General features: G+C 46.0%; 1 protein-coding gene and 1 long non-coding RNA gene across 5 annotated transcripts in view; one reads left to right on the plus strand and one right to left on the minus strand.

The window, feature by feature from the left end:
- Positions 1 to 21683, minus strand: part of LOC147256712 (ERC protein 2-like) — a 139293-nt gene that overhangs the window by 26760 nt on the left and 90850 nt on the right. For 2 of the 4 annotated variants that reach the window (XR_015117947.1, XM_086214936.1), the window contains 3 exons: positions 17707 to 17854; positions 13137 to 13298; positions 9013 to 9064 (listed from right to left, as the gene is read on the minus strand). Coding sequence is in view for 2 of the 4 variants with exons in the window: in XM_086214936.1 (XP_086071062.1) it covers positions 9038 to 9064; positions 13137 to 13298; positions 17707 to 17854 (337 nt within the window). In the remaining 2 variants the exon portion in view is untranslated. Of the gene's footprint in view, positions 1 to 9012; positions 9065 to 13136; positions 13299 to 17706; positions 17855 to 21683 lie in introns of those variants that run through there. The other 2 variants (XM_086214937.1, XR_015117948.1) reach the window with 2 other exon arrangements.
- LOC147256713 (uncharacterized) lies at positions 3930 to 9495 on the plus strand. The gene is made up of 3 exons (XR_015117949.1): positions 3930 to 4061; positions 5641 to 5796; positions 9441 to 9495. It is a non-coding gene; the product is annotated as an uncharacterized LOC147256713 (long non-coding RNA).

Raw genomic sequence — 21683 nt, forward strand, 5'->3', positions numbered from 1 at the left:
GACGGTGCTGGTCTGAACTGATCCCAGTTCATCGGTCACTTATTTGTCACACTGGCGTCTTACTGTCATGCCATCAAACAACAGTGAAATATAAGATTTGGAAAGTTTAACAATCTCCAAATGTATCACCATCTATAAAGATGAAGGATCTCCATCAGAAGGAAAAGGATCATGAGGTGAAGAGACGAACACGCTCGCTCTCACGACTGGGGAGTGTCACACCCACTGACAGCAGCAAGTCTTGCTGGTCCTTTTCCCATCGTAGCTAAACCAAGATTCTGGTCAGCCCTAAAGACATGGCACAGACATGCAGAGCTCTGAGGAGGAATGGGCCCCGCTCTCCTGATCACTACTGAGCGCATCATCAACAAAGGTGAAACTCTTCATGGTGCTTTGAACGTTCTGGTCGGTAAAAGTGCATCACTGACCACATATTCTGCCCAGAACGTGTCTTCAGAGGAGGAATATCTGGCCAGCAGCAAAAGTTTACACATATTTCACAGTTCTTGTTCCAGATAGGGATAAAAAAGCAGATTTGACTCCTCTACATTGCCTACATTGAGGTCAGTGGAAAACGGAGAGGGAAGAAGAATAAAAGCCCTTCACACTGTAAATCAACACAACAACTTGGCTTTGATCAAACTGACCACTTTGCACCTAAGGTTACTGTGGGCAACCGTCTCCACAACCAGCATGGCTGGCTTGGCAGAAACACAGAGCAGCACAGTGCTGGTTCTATTTTAGCCCGTCAAACACACTCACATCAAACACACAGCCAGCGGCACTCCACAAGATACAAAGATGGAGAGAAAGAAGAAAAGAAAAACGGAAAAATGGGGAGTGAGTGACAGCCATGCACTGATTCAAAGCAACCCCCAAAGTGGAAGCCTGGGGATAAACAACCAATCAGAAAAGGATCGCTGTCTATCCCAATCCGAACACATTCCGATGAGAATCCTCTGCAGATCCTGCCAACAAACCCCTGGAGGTATGCACAAAAAATAAGACATACACACATCGCGACCTTAATACGAAGCAGCATCTTAACCAAGGCTCTGGCTGTGCCTGGGCTCAGAGTCTGTATTCAATCTACTTATACTTTCTATCCCTTCTCTTTGACTGTTCACTTCTTTGTCCATCAAAGCTTGTGCATGCAGAATGTGTGTGTTTGTGTGTGTGTGTGTGTGTGTGTGTGTGTGTGTGTGTGTGTGTGTGTCTCCTTTGCAGACAAATGGAATTGGTGTCTGGGCTCATTTCTGGTCAGGGTATCCCGGTTTCAGAGAGCAACGAGGATAGTTGCAGGATGTGGGACAAAAGGATGTCATTGTGTGTGTGTGTGTGTGTGTGTGTGTGTGTGTGTGTGTGTGTGTGTGTGTGTGTGTGTGTGTGTGTGTGTGTGTGGTGTTTGCATGACTGTGCCTTTCTGTGTTTATTGAGCGGATCAACTTCCTTTGGTTTGAAGTAATAAGAGGATGACATGGTAGGCAACAAGGCTTCAGTTATTTATGTGTGTGTGTGTGTATGTATTCGAGAGAAAACAAACAAGTTTGTGCTTGCCTGCTTACAGTAAGTGAGTGGGTTTTTGTGTGTGTGTGTGTGTGTGTGTGTGTGTGTGTGTGTGTGTGTGTGTGTGTGTGTGTGTGTATCCCCTCTTGGCAGTAGCAGTGTAAGCTGAGGAGGTCTTACATGGACTATAATCCTGTGCTGAATGTCATCGTACAAGTGTGGCTTCTCCATGCGGCCAGATAAGAGAGAGGAGAGGAGTTTCCAACAGACGTGTACGTTGTATCAGCGTGTGCATATGAACACGTATGTGTGAGGCAGCCTTCCTCTCTGGTTCGATGACAAGGATTACAACAGTGAGCAGAAACAGCACTAATCTGTGTCTGAGCTGGTCTGGGGACAGAGAGCCAGGCCACACTGACATCCAAATCTAAGGTTTCACTGGAAAATACGACCTGGCTGGAGACAAGCTGAGCTGTGTTGCTGTGGAGACCAGGGTCTTTCTACACGTGGGGCCACAACCAGAATTTATTTTGCAGCCTTAAGATTCAAGGGCCTTAAAACATTTTACTACATGTCATACGTGTACCCTGCAGCACAGCCCTGTGCCCCATTTAAGGATTCGATGCCTGATTTCAACAAAAATGGAGCAGGTTTGGAAAGATATTTTTGTTAAATGTCAGCGCCTCTATTCAGGAAAAAAAGGCCATTATGACTAATTACTCAACAATTAGAGAATGCTGTTGTTCTGACACATGACAACGCAGCACAGGAGAGTTTTTACAAGCTTCCTCAGTGTGGATGACCTTTGGGAAAGTGTTGGCCTAGCGTGAGAAATAAAACGCAGCCCACTGTTATACGAGGCCTAATTAGTGGTCAGCCCCTGATGTTGAGTGGCAGTCCAAAGGTTGTTGATGTTATTACAGTAGCTCGCTGATAGCTGCGCGCTGCCTGGGAGGAAACAGGTAAATTCCTGTTAGTTTTCCTCTCTAAATCTGCAAGGAGTGTCCGATAGCAACTCTGACAGTTCTAGAATGAGGAAAGAAAATAGTGAAATTCCTTCTGAAATTACTTATTAAAATACATTAAGTGTTATTTCTTGGCCACAATCTTTCCGTGGGTGTCAATCTTGATCATAAATGTTTGCTTTCTATTAAGTGATTTAAGTACATCTGCAGAAGTGTGTGCTGCACGTAGCACGCCGTGATCCGCCTTGAGTGGGTTCTATCCCCCCAACTGTATCTTCCTCTGCCCTCCAGCAATGGTCAGGCCAAGGACTGGCAGCCGGGGGTTGGGGGGGCCCTGCCCAGGACCCGAAGCTGTGTGGTATTTGTGTGTGTGTTTTAAGGAGAACCAGGGGACCGCAGGAAGTCTGAGGAGAATAACAGCTTTAAAGTGAAAAGGCTGTGATTCCTCCGTCTCAAATCCTTACACCTCCCTCCATCACTGCGTCTTTGTGGATGAACAGACTCTCTCTTTGGGACGTAATCCGCCTTGAACAGGGGATCTGACCTCCACAACATCCCACGGAGAGTTCTCTTTTGCACAATGATTTTCCTCTCTGACTCTTGGCCAACACACAGAAACATGCAAACACACACAAATGCTGCCGAGTGCCTCCCCAGGTGCGAGTTTCTCCTGAGGGAAGAGCTTTTGTGAGCTGCCATCTCTGTAAGCTCACAAAACACACTTATAATCCTGCCAGGATCTCTTGCTGCATCTTTTTTTTCTCTTTTTTGATCTCTCTTTTACCCGCACAAGTAGCTGCACAGTCGGAGAGCGCCGAAGGTATTTAATTTTTTCTTCAATTCGATCACTCTGCTCCACCCGAACATTTAGATGTGCGTTTCTTATGTTCCTGCGGTCTGTCGGGCATTTGATAGCTGATGAAGATTTAAACAGAGAGAGAGAGAGGTGAAAATGGTGACAGCTCTCGGTGCACAGATTTACGACCGTGGGCTGGCTGAAACCCTTTTTGCATTGAGAACAAGCCAGAGAGTTTACAGAGACAGACTGAATCATGCTTGGCATGTCCAGACAGAGAGGGAGAGGAGGTGGTTCAGATCAAGTATTTCATGTACTGTATCTTTGACAACAAATATGTATATCCACCGAATGCAAATTAGCTCCAGCAATCAGGACAATGACAGTTGGGGGGGGTTAATTTTTCCTGAAGTGGGTTTGAGATCCCGAACCTGAGCTCGTGAATTCGTGCTCATAAATTAATCAAAGCACTTTCATTTTAATAACAAACACGAGAAACAAAAGTGGAGGGTTATTGTTCTCTGGCAGACATGTTTGTGCGCTTCAACCCAACAACTGCTGTCACCAAGTTTAGCTAACAAAAGCAGAGCAGCTCAATTGAACCATCACATTTTAGTGTCATTTCTTTGATTGCAGTGGGCAACGTTCAGGAGGACAGCTGTGGTTGGACGGGAGGGTTCTCCCTGAGGTCGCTGGATGAAAGGTCTAAGGCTGAAGGATTTGTGTGCCGGAATGACTGTGACGGCCCCTGAGCAGAACTTCTGCCTGGTTTACTGTCCTCAAGTTTAAACCAAGTCAGTACCACATCAGTGCAGCTGGAACTAAACTGATAATAAACTAGATTTCATAAAGAGTCCTTACTGTGCTCCTGGCCAGCGTCCCTCTGCATCACTGCATTTATGATTTTGATGTTTCAGCCTGTAAAACATCTGCAAAGTTACAAAAGCTACGTGTCCAAGCCACAGGGAGTGAGTCTGTCTTACACAAACCTGTGCTGGACCGACAGCATCGCCTGGTTAGTCCGGCGATACTTCTGCAACATATTCATGTCACTGACACACGAGTAAAACACACCCGCGTCTCATGAGTGAGACTCAGCACAAGTCCTCATCTGTGCTCCATGTCAAGACCAGTGGGTCATCTACTTCATTTTTGATGAAGACGTGATGGAAATATCAGTTTTGTGGTGCCACGCTGAGTAGAAGTGCAGGAGGAGGAGCTGTAGATGGTGCATGCTGAAACCTGTTTGAACTGGCCAATCAGAGTACACTGAGCTTTCGGGGAGGGCGGGATGACATAGACAGGCGTTTCATAGAGAGGGTGGACAGAGAATAATAAAAGTATACTGCATAACATGAAAACCCAAATTGGATTATTAGATGATAGCCAAAATAAAGAGGGCACATGAGCGTTATATTGAACCCTTGGAAGAATAAAACACGGAGTGCTGGGGGGCAGCAGGATGATCCTGTCCTCTATCCCATCAACCCCCACAGGAGAATTCCTACCACGGTCTGACTCGGCTCAGACGGCAGGTCAGCTGACTTGTGTGTAGCTCCTCATATTTACATATGCTGCATGTGCTGCCCTCCTCCTGCACGCACACAAGTCTGCAAGAAGCCATTCTGATCAGACTGGCACACACACACACACACACACACACACACACACACACACACACACACACACATTTCACCGCATGGCACCTGAGCACTGATGAGTGAGTATTTACCTGTGATCACAGGAGGACAGCAACAGAACTCTCCTTCCTCCTGCACATTCACAAGTACCGTGTGCGGCCTTGTCTTGGCGGTGTGTAATGAGTGTGTTGTGGGTGGTTAAAGGGAGCTCACTCAGCCAAACTGCCTTCTGATCCACACATCAGGTGTGGAACTGTCCTCTCCTTCATACAACTTCAAGAGAACCACAAAAACAGGAGTAAACTTGCCTGTCTCATAACTTTGCCAGTGCTTCCTCCCCTACCTCACCTCCACCAGCTCCTCCTCCGTCTCCTCTCTGGTTCTTGTCTGTCTGCAGCTTTCCAAGATAACGGTGACAAATCAATTCTATCGATGCTTGCTCAGCACATTGAAGGCTCAATGATGCATTATTAATCAAATGTGATGCTTCAGTAAATAAACTCATACTCAACACAACAGAAGTTGCACTCTAAAATCAGCTGCCTCGTGAACATGGACCCTTCAGTGAACATGCGGGTGTTCTGGCCTCTAGCTGTCCACAGTCAGACGAAAACCCAGGTGTTGGTGCAGGTTCCACATACAGCACACAGAGTTACCAGTGCTTAGGTGTTGCTGAGTTATTGACTTCTCTCCACTCATGTTTAACCTGGTGGAACGACCTTTGACCTCTCAGACTGATGATGCTGACAGCTGGATGAGGGATGGCCTCGGTCAGACGCCTCTTCTGACCTCCATTCTGTGGTTCACTGGTTGCCAAAGAGACACGACACAGCGCGGCTGCAAGCATGTGCAAGGAGATACCACACACCCAAACATCAGCCACGTACAGGTACAAGTGTGCATCAACACATGCATGCACACACTCAAGCTCTCTCTCTCTCTCTCTCTCTCTCTCACACACACACACACACACACACACAAAATCATAGAGACATGGAAGTGAAAGAGTAATAACTAATATTCTTTTACACACCAAACCCAAACAAAGAAGCTAGTTTACCATGGCACTTGTTTGTTCATGATGCGATGAAACCAGACATGAAACTGACACCCTGATGTAAACTGTTACCGTTACAGCTGTAACACTGCCGGACTTTAATCTTTCATGAATCCAGAAATATTCAGACACCAAACAAGGCCTTTAAAACCAAATGCTACTTTTATTTAGAACACATTGAGATCAAGAAGATCGTCAACTAAGAAATTCAGAAAAACAGCCTGACCAGACAGTGTTTCTGAAATGAGGAGTGAATGCCAGGATGTTGAGATGGAATGAGAACGAGAACGAGAACAACGAGAACAACGAGAACGAGAACAACGAGAACAACGAGAACAACGAGAACAACGCTGTTCACTCGGTGCTGCCGACGAGTGTTTCAGGTTCATGTTCCATAAGAATCTAACAATCACAGTTAGAGAAGCATTGTGACACCGACTCACTGAGAATCCCATTACTTACTGAGACCATGTACACACACACACACACACACACACACACACACACGCACGCACACAAGTGGAACACTTACAGATATACAAAATGTAGACACACAAACAACACTGCATTCAGTACAAACACAGCAAGAGTAAATGAAAGCCATCTTCTTGACTTGTTTTAACCGGACCTCAATCCTTCCTGGATGGACAAACACACACACACACACACACACACACACACACACACACACACACACACACACACACACACACACACACACACACACACACACACACACACACATATTCCTGTCCCCACTTAGAAAGCCTCTAAGCTTCTTTTCTCTTTATTCAGTACAAATAACTTCACGGTGGGATAAAAGCATAACGTTTCCAGAACCCCCCCAACACACACACACACACACACACACACACACACACACACACACACACACACACACACACACACTCTACTTCACTCTTTTGGCCTCGTGTTCTCCCTCACTTTTTCCTCTAACCCCCTTCTCTTGTGCTCTCTGCCCAAAAGGACATTCTTATTTCATTAGAGGGGGGGTCTGGGAGGCCAAAGGGTAAACAAAACCTCTGTAATCAACAGCAGGACATACACAGGCACCACGAGCCAATCAGAGCCCAGAGTTCTTCAGGACAGAACCAAAGCTAACCAGTCCATATCCACACCTGGACGCTCAGAACTCACTTGCCAACTCAAACTCAACAGTTAGCTTTGTGTGGAATTCATGCAGCCTAGCGAGGAGTCAAGGAAACACCGAGGAAAGCAAGCATGCAGACACTGATATACACACAGATCCCGGCTATTTGTCTATCGGTGCTGTCATCTCTGTTTGTTCATATTAGGGAGGGCTCACTCAGGGACAGGATATGGGGATTAGGTCTGGCCTTATTGCGCTGTAGCTACACACCACTAAATGGCTCCCATCTGTGCTCCCATAGAGGATGGCTAATACACGTTAGCTGCGCTCGCGTTTTCTACTGCCAGAATAACAGCAGTGGATAGATGAGCTGCATTGATATCGCTAGCCACAACACCACCCTGCGCTAAAGGCTAATGTGCCTGGCTTATTCTATTAGATTGGAATAAGAAGAACTAATACACACACACACTTGCAGAGATGTACATACACACACCATCAGGATATCTGATTGGAGATAGTGAAGCAGTAGGCTAGACACGGCCCGGCATCTAGGTTTACCTTGAAGGAACATACGTTACAGCAGTGCAACTTTAAATCTGAGGTGGAAAGAACAGGAGTGATGGAAAAAAGATGGAGAGATGGAAAGAGAGGCAGAAATGGGGCAGTGCGGTCTGTTTCATTACGGTGAATCCTGACACTGCTGCGTTCTCAGCACACATGGACTGGATTATGGGTATGTGGGCTGCTCCGGCACCGTATAGCTCAGCCATGCTCTCTTGCACACACATACACACTTGCAAAAAAACATCATGGCTAAACACACACAAGCTTTACACTGCATGACAAACCATTTGGTGACACAAACATGCGCGCGCACACACACACACACACACACACACACACACTCCAGAGGACTCTTAATCCCAAAAGCAGTGCTAGGGCAAAGTGAATAACTACTAAGTCACTGAGGTTAGTGAGAGAATCTGCTTGTGATGGTCCACCTGTGGATTATTGGGGAAAAGAATGAGATGCACTGGAAACTATGAGTGCTCCATGCCTGCTTTTCTCTCTAATTCCCACATAAACACTTACGCACCCTTCTTCTCTACCCGTCTTTCCCCTGTATCTCTTTTTTCACTCTCACATGTACATCTAGACACTGTTTTCTCTCTTTGTTTTACAAAGTCATGTCTGCTCTGAGCAAACCAGACCCCTCCCTGCCTGCTCAGACCTCTCGCTGCACGCCTGCGTTCAAAGGCATCCTGAGCCTATGGGGGGCCTTCGATATAAAACTCTCAAAACAGGAATTATCCTTTATGACTCTGCATTCTTTATTTTATGCTTTTTCAGCTTGCAGCCTTAAAAAAAAAACAAAAAAACAACTTCATGACTGTTCTGTGTTGTATTGTAATTAACTACCCCACACACTGGCACACAACAGGGTGGAGTAGCGTGGTAAAATTTTACTATGACTAAAAAAGCAGGTCTCTGAGAGACAGACTTAACCTTCTCTGTTTTTTGTCACTGTGTCGTTTTTATCACCTCTGGGCCCTGGTACACCCGCTGTAGGCTGCTGGGTGCATATAGATCTAATACCGCCCGGTTACCTATACAGCCACACAGTGAGTGCACAGCATGCAGCACGTGAACCTTCAACAGAAAGGCTGCTGTAAACCTCTGTATCAACTCAGGCTCTTTGCTCAACTAAAATATCTCAAGCAATGGGAAAAGGAGCCAGGTTCTATTACACTCTCCCCTGTCAGGGCTGGGTAATGGTGTGGTTACTGTGGTACCATCAATGTTCCCTGGCTAATGGCTTCTCTTGCCCACTGAGGCCTATTGTACAGGAGATCATTAAAATATCTGGAGCAGATACACGCACCACACCCTGGCATAGAGGGGATTTCCTCTAAAATCAGTAAATTGAAACTCACTTTCGCTGCTAGGTTCCCATGATGGTCATGCCCATATTCCCTCTTCATCATCCTGCGGGACAAACAAGGGAAAAACGTCATTGTTCATCCATTATCAGTCATCGTTTCCATGTAAATGTTAAATTTATTTCAATGAATGAATAAAATGTAACGAGGCAAAAGCCGCTTTTTTTTTTAAACCAAGTATTTACTGTACAAATCCGCCCTCGGTTACGACTTTAACAGTTCCAGCTAACCACGTGTGCAACCAGTACTCGATCCAAACTCTTCAGATACCGACACTGAGTCAGTAGTTCTTCGGGTCAAACGATGACGACTCAGGAACCCTCCAGGGTCCATTTACTAAAGACAGGATGTGATGACGTTGGGAAGTGATGTGCTGAGTGGGCGGATGATGATGCTGTTGTTTTTGTTCCATTTGCAACCAGGAGTGTCACACTCATCCCTGTAAACACAAACCTGCTGGAGGAACCATCTGACAAGAGCCTCAGTCTGGGAGCTTTCTGTGTGTAGTCTGAGTTTTGCCGGATCGCGTCTGAGAGCTTTGATTACATGGAGGTAAACAGTCCATGTGGAGATCAAGAGACAGAACACATCGTCTGACTCTGACTCAGCTCTTTGCTTTACCCGCAGTCGGATGTAAGATATGAACAATCCAATCACAGACGTCATCACTAAATTTCATTCTTGCGGTCATCTTGCTCATCTGACCATAAACTCGCATTTGCAGAAGGAAGAGGAAGTCTTGGTCCTGATATCAGGCTTGAGTGGAAGCCTCGTCCCTGCTGGTGTGGTACCAGATTACATTTGCTACCAGTCCAGATTGCTGTTCAGTCGTGCGCTTGGTAGAACCAGATTTCGCCCAGTGAGACGGTCGAGTTTGACAAGTAACAGTGGAACATGTATTACAGTGGAACCTGCTAGATGCTAAATGCTAGTGAATGCCAGTGAACGGCTCTGACAGGCCCTGTAAACAGACCCAGACCTATAACTACTCAGAATGCCAGGTTAAACACACACAGGCGCGCACACATACACACAAACAGGCTGAATACCATGTGCTACTTCTCATAAATCTGAGGCAAACAGCACGTAAAGGCTTAGAAAAAAAGAATAACAACCCAAAGAAATGGTTGTATAATTCTGATTCTGATAAACATTTTATGGCTGTTTTCTATTTCCTGCCATGGTTGCTGCCAAGTATCTGGCAGTAGTGCTGGCATGGCTAAATGAGAACAACATGGACACAACATGCCTGTCAAAGTACACACACTCCATGCTGAGACACACAGCTGGGGAGCATCTCAAGAGGCTAAATGCACTTCCACTGCTCGTCTCCTCCACTTAAGAGTTCACCTGCACTTTGACATCCATCACAGATGAAGGAGAGAACTCAGAGTGCAGGTACAGGATGGGGGCGGAACCACGGGCTGCACGCATTCGTGCTCATCTTAAATGTACATTGACAAAATAAATAAACAGAATAAAATGTATTTCATGTGTTATGCATGCATGCATGAATGAGGACACATTATTCAAGACACAAAAATAAATGAATGAATAAAAATCACTAAAAAGGGATCTTTGACTGATGTTATTTGTGACCCTAAGCAGAGAAGGAATTGTGGTCTCCAATGTGACCAGACCCTCTTCATCATCGTTATAATTATCATCATCATCATTCATCATCCCTCTCATGGCGCTCTGGACCCGGCGAGGCGCTGCACCACTGGCCCGGCCACACTTCAGCATCACATGTGGAAGCTGGACGAGAAGTGGAGACTAAAGAAGACTGGAAGAGACGGAGAGACGTGGGAAGAAAACACACCAAGAAACGTAGAGCGAGTTGCTAAAAAATGGAAGGAAGACAATTATATAGGCAGGGAAGTCAAGAAAAACAAATAGAGTGATTAATCACTTTCAGATGAAAGAGGAAGATTAAAGGAGAGGTGGAGCCCTGTGTTTGGAGGGAAAACAGTCTCAACCAGGGACTTCAGCAGCATCCAGACCGTGTGACCTGGTGCACCGATGCTTGCACGCACACACACACACACACACACACACACACACACACACACACACACACACACACACACACACGTCCGTAACCTCTGTCTAACTTCCCCATGAGGTCAAAGTTCAGATATGAGGAAAAGCCATGTGGTGATGGGCTGACCTCGGTCAAGAGGATCTGTTTATTGTTTCTGAAGTGTGTCTGCTTGACACAAGAGGAAGAACTGAGGAGTAATAGCTTACCTACATAATAACCTGCTCAGGTGTAGTTCACCTTTGACCGGGGGGGTGTTCCTCTACTGGAGGTCAGGAGGCTAGACAGACTTGGTTTCTTTGTTTGTGCCCATTTTTAATGCAACATTTGTTACCCGAGACGTAGCAGGCTCGCTGGAGCTGTCACACTCCTCATCTGAAGACGTACATTATTATCTCCAGTGTTCGTTATGTTCATTATTGATGTGTGTGTATATACACATATAGGTATATATAGTTTTTCTCAAGTATCGGAGCTAAAGTTTGCTAATGGTGAACTTTAGGCCCTAACAAAGCAGAGAACAATCTCCTCATCACGATCTCAGAGGAACTGGGTACAGGTGTGTAGACGTTCCACTGAGGTGATCAGAACGTGTCCTCTAGGGTAACGCTAAGCTGATTAGATGCTGATTGTTACTGAGTTGCGGACGATGGTGATGTTTGCACAAACACGAGCTAAAACATGACATCATGGGCTCCAGTCTGTCCACCACGCAACCACCGTGACATCACTCGTATCGCAATCAATGTTTGATGTATTTGGTTGAATAGAATTTAAGAGCACGTCTGTATCATCATCATCATCATCAGGAGAAAAATGTTCATCCACAGTCCCGTCAGCAGCCGCATGCTCACCATGTCCAGTGAACTGCCACACACGACACAAACACCATTGAGCGTGAAATGAGACATGGCGTGACCTCATCTGGTAAAGGCTCCGCTCTTCCTGATGCACATTTATTCATACGAAAATAAGATGCACTTTAACTTTAACGGATTGGATAACTCAAGTCTGTCTGAAGCTCCTGAGGAAAAGAGCACACCTGTCAATCAACAGGCCCAAACATTCCTTCAGGAATCAAGAATCCAGTCCTCCCTCAGGTGCAGATTAGGGAGACTGAGTAAACCTGCACTGCCGTCCCCTTGTATACATACTTGTACAGTTCATCAGGACAGCCTTGCATGGTAAGGATCGTGTGCTTGACTGTGGAGTCTGTGCGTGTGTTTGGAAGGTATGGAGGCCGGGGGATCCCCAGTGCATGTTTAACTCCAATTAAGGCAGCAGCCTCAGCAACATTTGCGAAGTCTTGAAACTTGTAATAGTGCATATCAAAACAGATGTGGGAATTTATGGTCATGTGGAAATCCCCAGGTATTCATCTTAAGCCTCCAAACACACTTAACGTACACTTGATCATTTGGAATCTCCCGAGACTCCGAAAACAATAGAGCTCTTATGAGTTTACAGAGAATTAAAAGAACTACAAGCTTTAATCAGCTAATGGAGAGACAGAGAAATCACCTCTGCTTTCTCTAATCTGGTAACACAGAATCAGCAAACACTAAGGAGTGCACCTACACTCACACTTACAGGAATGCACCCGTCTACAGTGTACACACTTGCATGTGTGCGTGCTCTCCCAAAAACACGAGCATTCTCTAATAACAAAAACAGTTTGTTCTTCCTTAGCTGTCTCCAAACAGACGCATTAAGTCTGTCCTCGGGGCAGTCTGGATACGATACTCAGACACGAAGAAGTAGCTCATATGAGAGATGAATGATAGAAAAACTAATCTCACACACAAATCCCATTGATCAAAAACACTCATTTGGCAGCTCTCCTCTTCAGGCCTCTTATCCAAATGATATGAATAACTCTGACTTGGCGGGGAGTGCAGGGGTTGAAAGAGAAAAGACAAAAGGGGGTGTGTGTGTGTGTGGGGGGGGGGGGGGTGATGCTGCCGAGATCTGACCGCAGCTGACTGGTGAAGATGGGAGCCCACGATACGACAAGTTATGTAAATGAGCCACAGCTTTTAAGTGTTGTGCATGTGCCTGCGTGTGCATTCACAATGACCTGGTCCATCGGGGGTCTGTGGTTGGCATGGGGGGGGCCTCTTGGCAGGCTTCGGTGATGCACATTTGTTGAATGTAAGTGGTGGGAATGGTGAGGATGATGTTGTGGGTGGATGTGGTCTTCCTCATAGTTATCTGCTATCATCTTCATTCGGCTCTGAGTCTGCAAAGGAAAAAGCAGATAAACAGAAAATTGATATTGCATAATTAGAACACACCGGCACCCTGCTTTGAGAACACTGCTTTTTTGTTTCCTGAGAATCTTCTCAGGCTCCCAGGCTGATTAGACCAAGGGATTCTTGGATAGAGGGAAAACCATGAAAGACGATAAAAACGGTGCTACTAACAACACTTGACAGGTCATAAATTGAGTGAGTCGGAGTGCGTGATGAAAATATCGTAAGTCTGTCAAATGTCATCCATTTTGCAGATTATCATTTAATTGGATTAGACGAATGCTAGCAAGAACAGTTAGTGAGTGTTCCATATAGCCTGAGGCCACAGGAGTTCTGGCCCGGGTGAAGCACCCACATTTGAGTAGAATTGATTAAAATTACACTCAAATATGCATCTTTCTGCATGCCTGTAAATGTGCAAGTAAGGACTGCGCACAATTTGTGTGAGTCTGTGTGCATTTGTGTGCATGTTTGTAGAAGAGGCGATCATACTGCCAACATCACCGCTTTGGAGAAAGATAACAGCCTCGGCACCCTAACTTTAACAATCAGCTTAAGTGGTGTGAGGCCAGCTGGCTGGGAGACAGACAGAGACGGAGTAGGTGCAGATGTACTGACAGGCTCAGCTTTACTCCTTTAACTGCAGATACTTCCCCTGAGGGCAGACGTGTATGCAAGAGTGAGACATGAGATGGTGGATGGGATGAGGATGATTTGAGGGAAAGATATGTATGCATCTCTCATCCAAAATATTGTGGCTTTTTCTTTTTAAATCAGAGACAGCCATGGTCGGAAGAGACAAAGATCCTGAGTCAGCTTCACAGAACGGAGCGAGATGCGGCCTGGGGCCACTGCCGTTGAGATAAGGAGCAAAGACCTAATGACTGAGGAAACGAGCTAGGCAGGAACACAGCAGAGGATGTGGCTAGTATTAAAGAGGTTAGCAATTAGCTCAAATTGGAGGAGAGCTACTTAGATAAGGCGAGAGCCTTGACACCTGAGGAGGGCTGGAAAGAGCAAGAGATAAAGATGAAGAGAGCAAGACAAAGGAAGGTGCAGACAGACCCCAGACCAGTGGTTAGAGCAGTTAAAGGATGAGTCTTTTTCAACCTGGTCTCTATTTTCCTGTGTTTTTGGGTCACAATGATTGATAGGGACTTGAATCCTTCCAGTGCTCTGAGAGAACGCTATGGTCAGCAACCGCGAGTCAGCTGCACGGCAAGTTTCCACGTCAATGTTATGATCGGTCTGACAGCTTCACCGAGAGGATCCACACACAGATAGGCTCTGTTGGTTAGGTGTCCTTTCTGTGACCGTGCTGATGTTCACAGAAGTCACGCCAAAACGCCAAATCATACTTTAGTAGTCTTTGACACAGAGAAGCTGCATGAAATAGATTTCCAGGGTCACAGCTGCATATTTAGCTGATTTCTATTATGGATGTGGATGATGTTTAACTGCTGGTGCTGCTGGGATCTGATGCCCACAGACGTCTGATGTAAAGAGTCCAGCAGGACGACTTCTGCCTCCGTATCGAAACGTCGTGTCGTTTTGGTCTCTAACAATCATTTTCAATCTCCAAACAGAAGACACTGGGGGTCAGGTTGAAAGATGCCGGGCTCATCCTGTAATGGTTAGGTTGGCTGTGATGGCCCACCTCGACCTCAGGTGCTGACACTAGCAGGTGTGACTGGGTGGGGCTGCTACCGCGCTGACACCTGTCATTGAGGCGGGATAATTACTGTCATATACTGAGCAGCTGATGGAACGATTGTACTTCTGCCACTATGTTTCTATGATCCTGTTCTCATGGGGAGGCGATTTCCTAAAACTCTTTTGGCTCTGAGTGCAAACTTTTGTTTAGTCCTTGAAAAAAATATCAGTCGTTCCAGGTCACCAAATTGCAACCATATTAGATGAAGCCACGTGTGACTGCGACTCTGTTCCAAGGGAGTACATTTAATGACCTGAGAACAACACAAGCAGATGAATTGATAACCTACTGGTGCACGTGCGCGCGCACACACACACACACACACACACACACACACACACACACACAGAGTAGATCAGGCCTCCTGGAACAGCCTCAGGTGGAGGAAGAGGAGGACATCTCTTACCCCAACAGACTTTCTCCATGTAGAGTGTGCATGGTGTGTGTGTGTGTGTGTGTGTGTGTGTGTGCGTGTGTGCATGGTGTGTATAAAAGTGCGCCTGCTGCTGTAAACATGCATCAGAGGCTTCTCTGCTCTGCTTCCAGCTGCATCTCCAGCCCTCTGTAAATCACCTACTCTCCGTACAGCTCATTCTGAGGAGAGCAGACCTGCATGAGCACATACAGACACACAAGGCCCTCGACCGGCAGGCAGCTGAGAAAAGTTTACACACTTTTCTCAAAACTTGCTTCTTTATTTCTTTAGGCTGGTGGTATATTTGTGTGAATCACTGTAAAACTATCTCAGTACAACTGAAAACTCAGAGCAGACAGATTGTTTTACATGGTTCTTCCCTGAAGGCTCGCCTCCCAACACACAAAATTAATCTTGTCAGAGCGAAGAGGACAGACACTCAAGTCTCTCTAAAAATGAAAAGGGAGGAAGGGAAGGAGAGAGGGAGAGAAAGAGAGAGAGAGAGAGAGAGAGAGAGAGAGAGAAAGTTGCTGAAAATGACACACCTCTGAGTATCACAAATGTATCTTTTCTCTGCTTCAAAGCACCACTGATGTTTGGCCATCCATCACTCGGATGGGACCACTTGGAGAATTCCCACATGGGGACGCATTTGTTCTGACTCTCCTCAGGAAGTCTAAACACTGCACTTTTCATATGTGTGTTAGTGTGACGGTATGACTTCACCTCAAAGGGTAGCAAACCGTCTAAGAAAGGAAAGTTTATCTTAGACCGCCTGCATGTACAGACGCACACACACGATGCTGTGAAGGTGGAATATGGGGAGGTCAGACAGGGCATTGCTATCGGTAAATCTATCTGCTGTCTCCAGATCAGCTTTCTCCTATGAGACTCTGAGTCCCATAATTCTCCGGCATTTCCTGGTCAGTTTCCATCCATTGGATGTTGAGGACCCGAGGCAGGCAAGTTATCCTGATATGTGTGTCAATGGGTCAGAAGACAGAGGGGGTGTGTGTCATGTTGAGAAAACTCCAGAGTCGGTTGAGTTCCCTGCAGCACCCCCTTACACTACAACCTCCATAGCATGAATAGGTTTCAAAGCCCCGATAGGACCCTGGTGCTAGGTGGCCGCAGCACTGCCTGGTACACCTTTGCACTCAGCAGTAGTATTTCTGAGGATTTGAATGCATGTTAGTCTCGTGACTTTTCCAGAAACCAGGTAAACAAGTATGGGAAAGAGGAACTAAAGAAAAAAGTATGTGCATGTGTGGCTCAACCCCCCCCCCCCCCCCATTTATTTTCTTCTACTCCAGGCCTGCAGGCCACATCATTGCAATTAGAGCTCATCACATCATCAGGTGGACTGGAAGTGCTGGTTACCAAATGGGAAAACATGATGCATCCAATGGCGGTAAACAGATAATAGGCTTTCCTTGAAATTCCTTTAATGGAATTGCTCCCCTTGGGTACAGTTCACCATTTACGAGGCACCAACAAACACAAGTTCGCACTTAAATGTGCACCCCGCCAGTGCATCTGTTGACTTTTAAATGCACCACGTTTCCCAGAAGCACCTCTGACTCAGGAGGCAGTATAGATTGACTCCCGGCTGTTGGCTCATTATCGTTAGCATTCATGTTAGCTCAGTCACTCATGTGGTCGGACTAAACTAATGAAGCACATACCTTCATCAGTGGTGTGGTGGAGCGGAGTACTGCAGGGCAGTATGGGATGGAGGTGTGGGTGCGTAGGTATGTGAGTGTGGTGAGATTTAACATCTGTTTGCCCAGAAGATGTCACACAGAGACGTGGGCTGGTGACTCACCATGATACCAGCATGGTGCATCTAATAGCTCTGATTGCAACATCGCTGTTCAGACGTTAGCCTCCCTGATGTGATTATGTGCCTGGGTTTGGGATCACAGCTCCTGCTTGACTGGTTTGGCTTACGATGACTGAACACAGTAACTGTGGTTGGAGGCGGAGACGTCTATTCTGTTTATTACCAGGAATTATTAACTTCTGTCTGTTCTTGGTTTCAAGTTCAAAAGTTTGCCCAAGAGGCTGCTTTGATGCAGGCAAGGCTTCACGACCTGCAGCAGGTTTGAATTTCTTGTCCTGCTTTGATTTACCAAACCAGAATCTCCTAAGCGGTGACAGCGAGAGCAGACTCCCCCAGCCGCCCTCTTACGAGCACATTACTGCACACTCAGTGTCTTGACTCTGTGTGTAGGAGCAGCTTGGTGGTCACATGCGGTGGATGTACCTGCTGTTTGAGCTGGTGCATGAGCCTGTCCTTCTCCCTCTTCAGAGCCATCACTTCCTCCTGGGCTTTCCTTCGTTTGGAGGAGGATAACTCCAGCAAGGCAATGTTAGCATCCTTCTCACTGATCGCTGCTAGCAGGGCCTGTTGTCTGAGGAGCAGAGAGGAAAGCATGGACTCTGAAACAGGCTGCAAAGGAATGTTACCATCTGTGGACAAAGCAGTGAAACACTCAATTTTTATCTCCAACAAAGAGAAGGTTTTCACTTATTTCTTTGTTTTGAGGGTTTATTTCAGTCATTGACAAGAGGCAAAAAAAAAAGAACAATACACTACAAACACAAAAAATTCCAATCCCGAACGAAAGCGAGCAGAAAGATGAAAAATCTTCTTCAGAGATTTGGTTGAAGATAAGAGGTACAGTCGTTTGGCTGGAACTGTTCTGTTGTTTTCACGAGTCTCACTGTTAACTACAGAAAACAGCCATATTAGGCGGGACTTGCTAAATAGTTGATGATCTGTGTGATGGAATAATTAATGATCCAGAAACAAAACCATAAATCATGGAAGGAGGGCTGGGCTGGTGCAGTATCTCAGATTAACCCCTGACCTCTAAAGTATCACGTAGAAGAAGAGGTCAACTGATGATGTTTTTATTCATTTCCATGTTCAAGATAAGCGCTCCTCTAAAGACACATACCCACACAGCATTTAACAAAGTTCGGGGCTGGGGAGTCTGCTACTCTGGATTGTACTGCAACTGTATATTGGTTGTGAGCCTCTTTGATGACTGATAACCTGAACATTTCTTCGAAGGGTGAGAGGAGACAGGTGGACAGCACTGAGACCGTCTTTAGCTGCTCCTTCTACGTATGTAGATCTCACAGAAAGCTCATTCATTCCACGTCTCAGACGGATTCCACAGAAGAGAAGCAGACATCTTTGAAGTGGTCTGCTAATTGCAGCATTAGTGGTACCTCAGTGTGACTCATGGACATGTAATAATGTAATGGAGCCTAATAGAGCAGACTGAGGGGGATATGACATCTTTCTTCTGTCACTGCTGGTTAGTTGCGTGTGTGCATGTGTGTGTGTTTGTGTGTGTACAAAGGGCAGTACAAATAACTGTCTACAGGTGCAGAGGAAACATACCATCAAGCTTCATCATAAACACACACACAACCAGACATGCAAATGTAAACCCACAACACAGAAGGCTTTACGTAACCCTTCGAGAAAAGTCTGCGTCTTCGTTACAGATCGGTGATGACTGACCTCGTAGCAGGATGTTGTAAATCCAGGGTTGTGACAAACACACACTCGATCCGCCCACTGCTGTAAACGCCCACCGAGGCTAAAAACGCTTCTCATAGATACTCACACACCTCAGGAACACTGGAAAAATATGACACTGGGCTCATAAATATGTACTCAGAACACACAAGGAACTCAGACTATTTTGTAAAGTTCAGCAGAAGGACCCCAGCAGCAGCCACACACGGAGGACGTGGCTGAACTCCAGACCCTCGTCCTCCATCCATGCTCGTCATCTCCACCATGTTTGGCCAAAACCTGCTGTGTCGTTTTTACGTAACTGTGCAGCAGACGAACCAACAGATGCATGTTAAAACATGACCTGCTTGGCGGAGGAATCCTGGAGGGCATCAGCCAGCGTGGTAAAGTAATGAGTGGGCTTGTGTCAGGTTAGGGGAAGGGGGAAAGGGGGAGGGAGGGCACATTCAAATTACACTTTGGGCTCAATTAAAAATTGACCTGCATTGGAGTGTTTTTATTCCATGATTTAAATCCCAGCAGAAATAACTCAATTGCAAAGATAAACATGCTGAACTCAGAATAAAGTTCTGCTGGTCTGGGACTCAACATTTGGTGTTTTTAGTACAATTATCCACACACTGCATCTGGACTCTCCCATTCAAGACCATTAATAGGCCGCTGTGTGTGCATGTGCTGGTATAAGTGTGTGTGTGTGTGTGTGTGTGTGTGTGTGTGTGTATGTGTGTGTGTGTGTGTGTGTGTGTGTTCTGACATGTGGATCGGAGCAACTAATCACACCATTAATCACAGGGCTGCACTGCCATGACACTTTTCGTCTCCCCACACCTCCGCTGTTATTTCTTTTAATGCTCACTGTAAAGGGAACACACACACAAAGTACAGACCTCGACAGCACTCGTGCCAGAGCAAGTGCTGAAGACTCCAGGCTGATTCTGCTTCTCACTCTGTAGGAGCTCAGGAAATCCACATTCGAGGAGCCTTTATCCCAGCCAAACATCAGTTCATGTCCCTGCATTCTCATCCATACCTTTACAAACTTCAGCGGTCTGCAGGAGATGTGTGACACACATGAGCAATTTGGTGGAGGAAATTAGTGAGGTTAAAGGTGAGAGGACTCTCCCCCAACACACTTCTAAAAGGTACATTTATCTTATCTGTGAACTCATCTGAAAAAGACAAACAGAGATCCATCTCTGTGGCCCCCACTGAGTCACTTTATCAGGGTTGTTACTCTCCCATTCATCGTCTCTGCTAAGCTGACACAGGAGGGATCCTTGTATTTGTTGATGGTTTTGATGGGAATACTGGCTGGATTATATTGTAGCTTGTTGATTTTAGCACATCTGGAGCTTGTAGAGATTCCAGGACACTGCAGCTGAGTCCTCCAGTCAGAAGACACCCAATATCAGAAGCTACGCTAATCCTTTCTGTGGAATGGCACGTCCTAGCACAGGTACCAGCAGAGAATTATCAACTGACCCTTCGACATTCTGAGCCAGACTTAAATAAACTTCAGTATCAAAGTGCCTGCCAGGCTAGGGGACGAGGTAAATCACTTCCAGTCTCTAAATTAACTGAGCCGTCTCCCTGTGGGTGCCCGCCGAGGGGCACTGCAGACTTCTGCTGAGTGATGTCTTCCTAAAGCAGTAAAAAGGGGCATTATTACGATTAGCCAGCCATTAACTTTGTCTCCCACATCCTAAATCAGTGTCCAGTGTGTGTGTGTGTGTGTGTGTGTGTGTTGATCACTATTTCTAAACTGAATCACACTAAAGTATTTAATCACATCTAATTAGAGCAACTATTTGGCCCTGAATGTAAAACTAGAGCGGATTTAGACACACACACACACACACACACACACACACCGGCGTGCGCGCACACATGCGTACTCACACATACGCAAACACACACTCTCGGACTGCGTTCGCTGAGTCTGAGCGCGTGAACATCTCTCTCCTCTCCTCTCCTCTCACTGTTGGCGTGTCCAGGACAAACAAAGGATTATCTTCATTTCCTGTCCGATTAAAAGGGTGACAATGAAATGTTGTTGTCATGACAAGTTTGTGATCAGTCTTCATAAAAGTCAGACCTCCTGCACTGAGGAGTCATAAGGCGCTGTAATAAAAGAACAAATAAATCCTGCTGTGGCGACTCCTCCAAGTTAATGATCGCATGTACTAGTATTTCTGTTCTACCAGTACTGTGCAGTATTTTGGCTAACAAGATCACACTGATGCTAACACTGACCTCACACACACAAACATTCATCCAGCTACAGATCACTTTTCTTTTGATCTTTGTTTCACGATGGTGAGAGAGCATGTACCTCTGCTGGACTGACATCTTATTTATAAGAGCTGGATTTCTCAGTTGGACCAGGACATGTGATTCCAATTGAACCTTCATGGTCCCTGGGACACAGAGAGACCTTTGGATCTACATAGGTGGGAGATGGATGGCTTAAGTACATGACCATGCAATGGGAGGTGAAAGGAAAAGGAGGGGAGAGGTCAGGGGAGACAAGATGGAAAGAAAATATAGATGAGTGGAGGCAGGAGGACAAAGGAATGACAAATGAGCAGGAGGAGGACTCTGACGGAGACATCTCAGTGACGGGGCAGCTGTCGAGAGACAGTGATGTACAAACTGGACACTGACTGATTTCTGGGGGGTGAGGGGTT

This window comes from Aulostomus chinensis, chromosome 9 (genome assembly GCF_037954235.1).
Source record: "Aulostomus chinensis isolate RoL2024-O1b breed Wild chromosome 9, RoL_Achi_v1.0, whole genome shotgun sequence".
Lineage (NCBI taxonomy): Eukaryota > Metazoa > Chordata > Actinopteri > Syngnathiformes > Aulostomidae > Aulostomus > Aulostomus chinensis.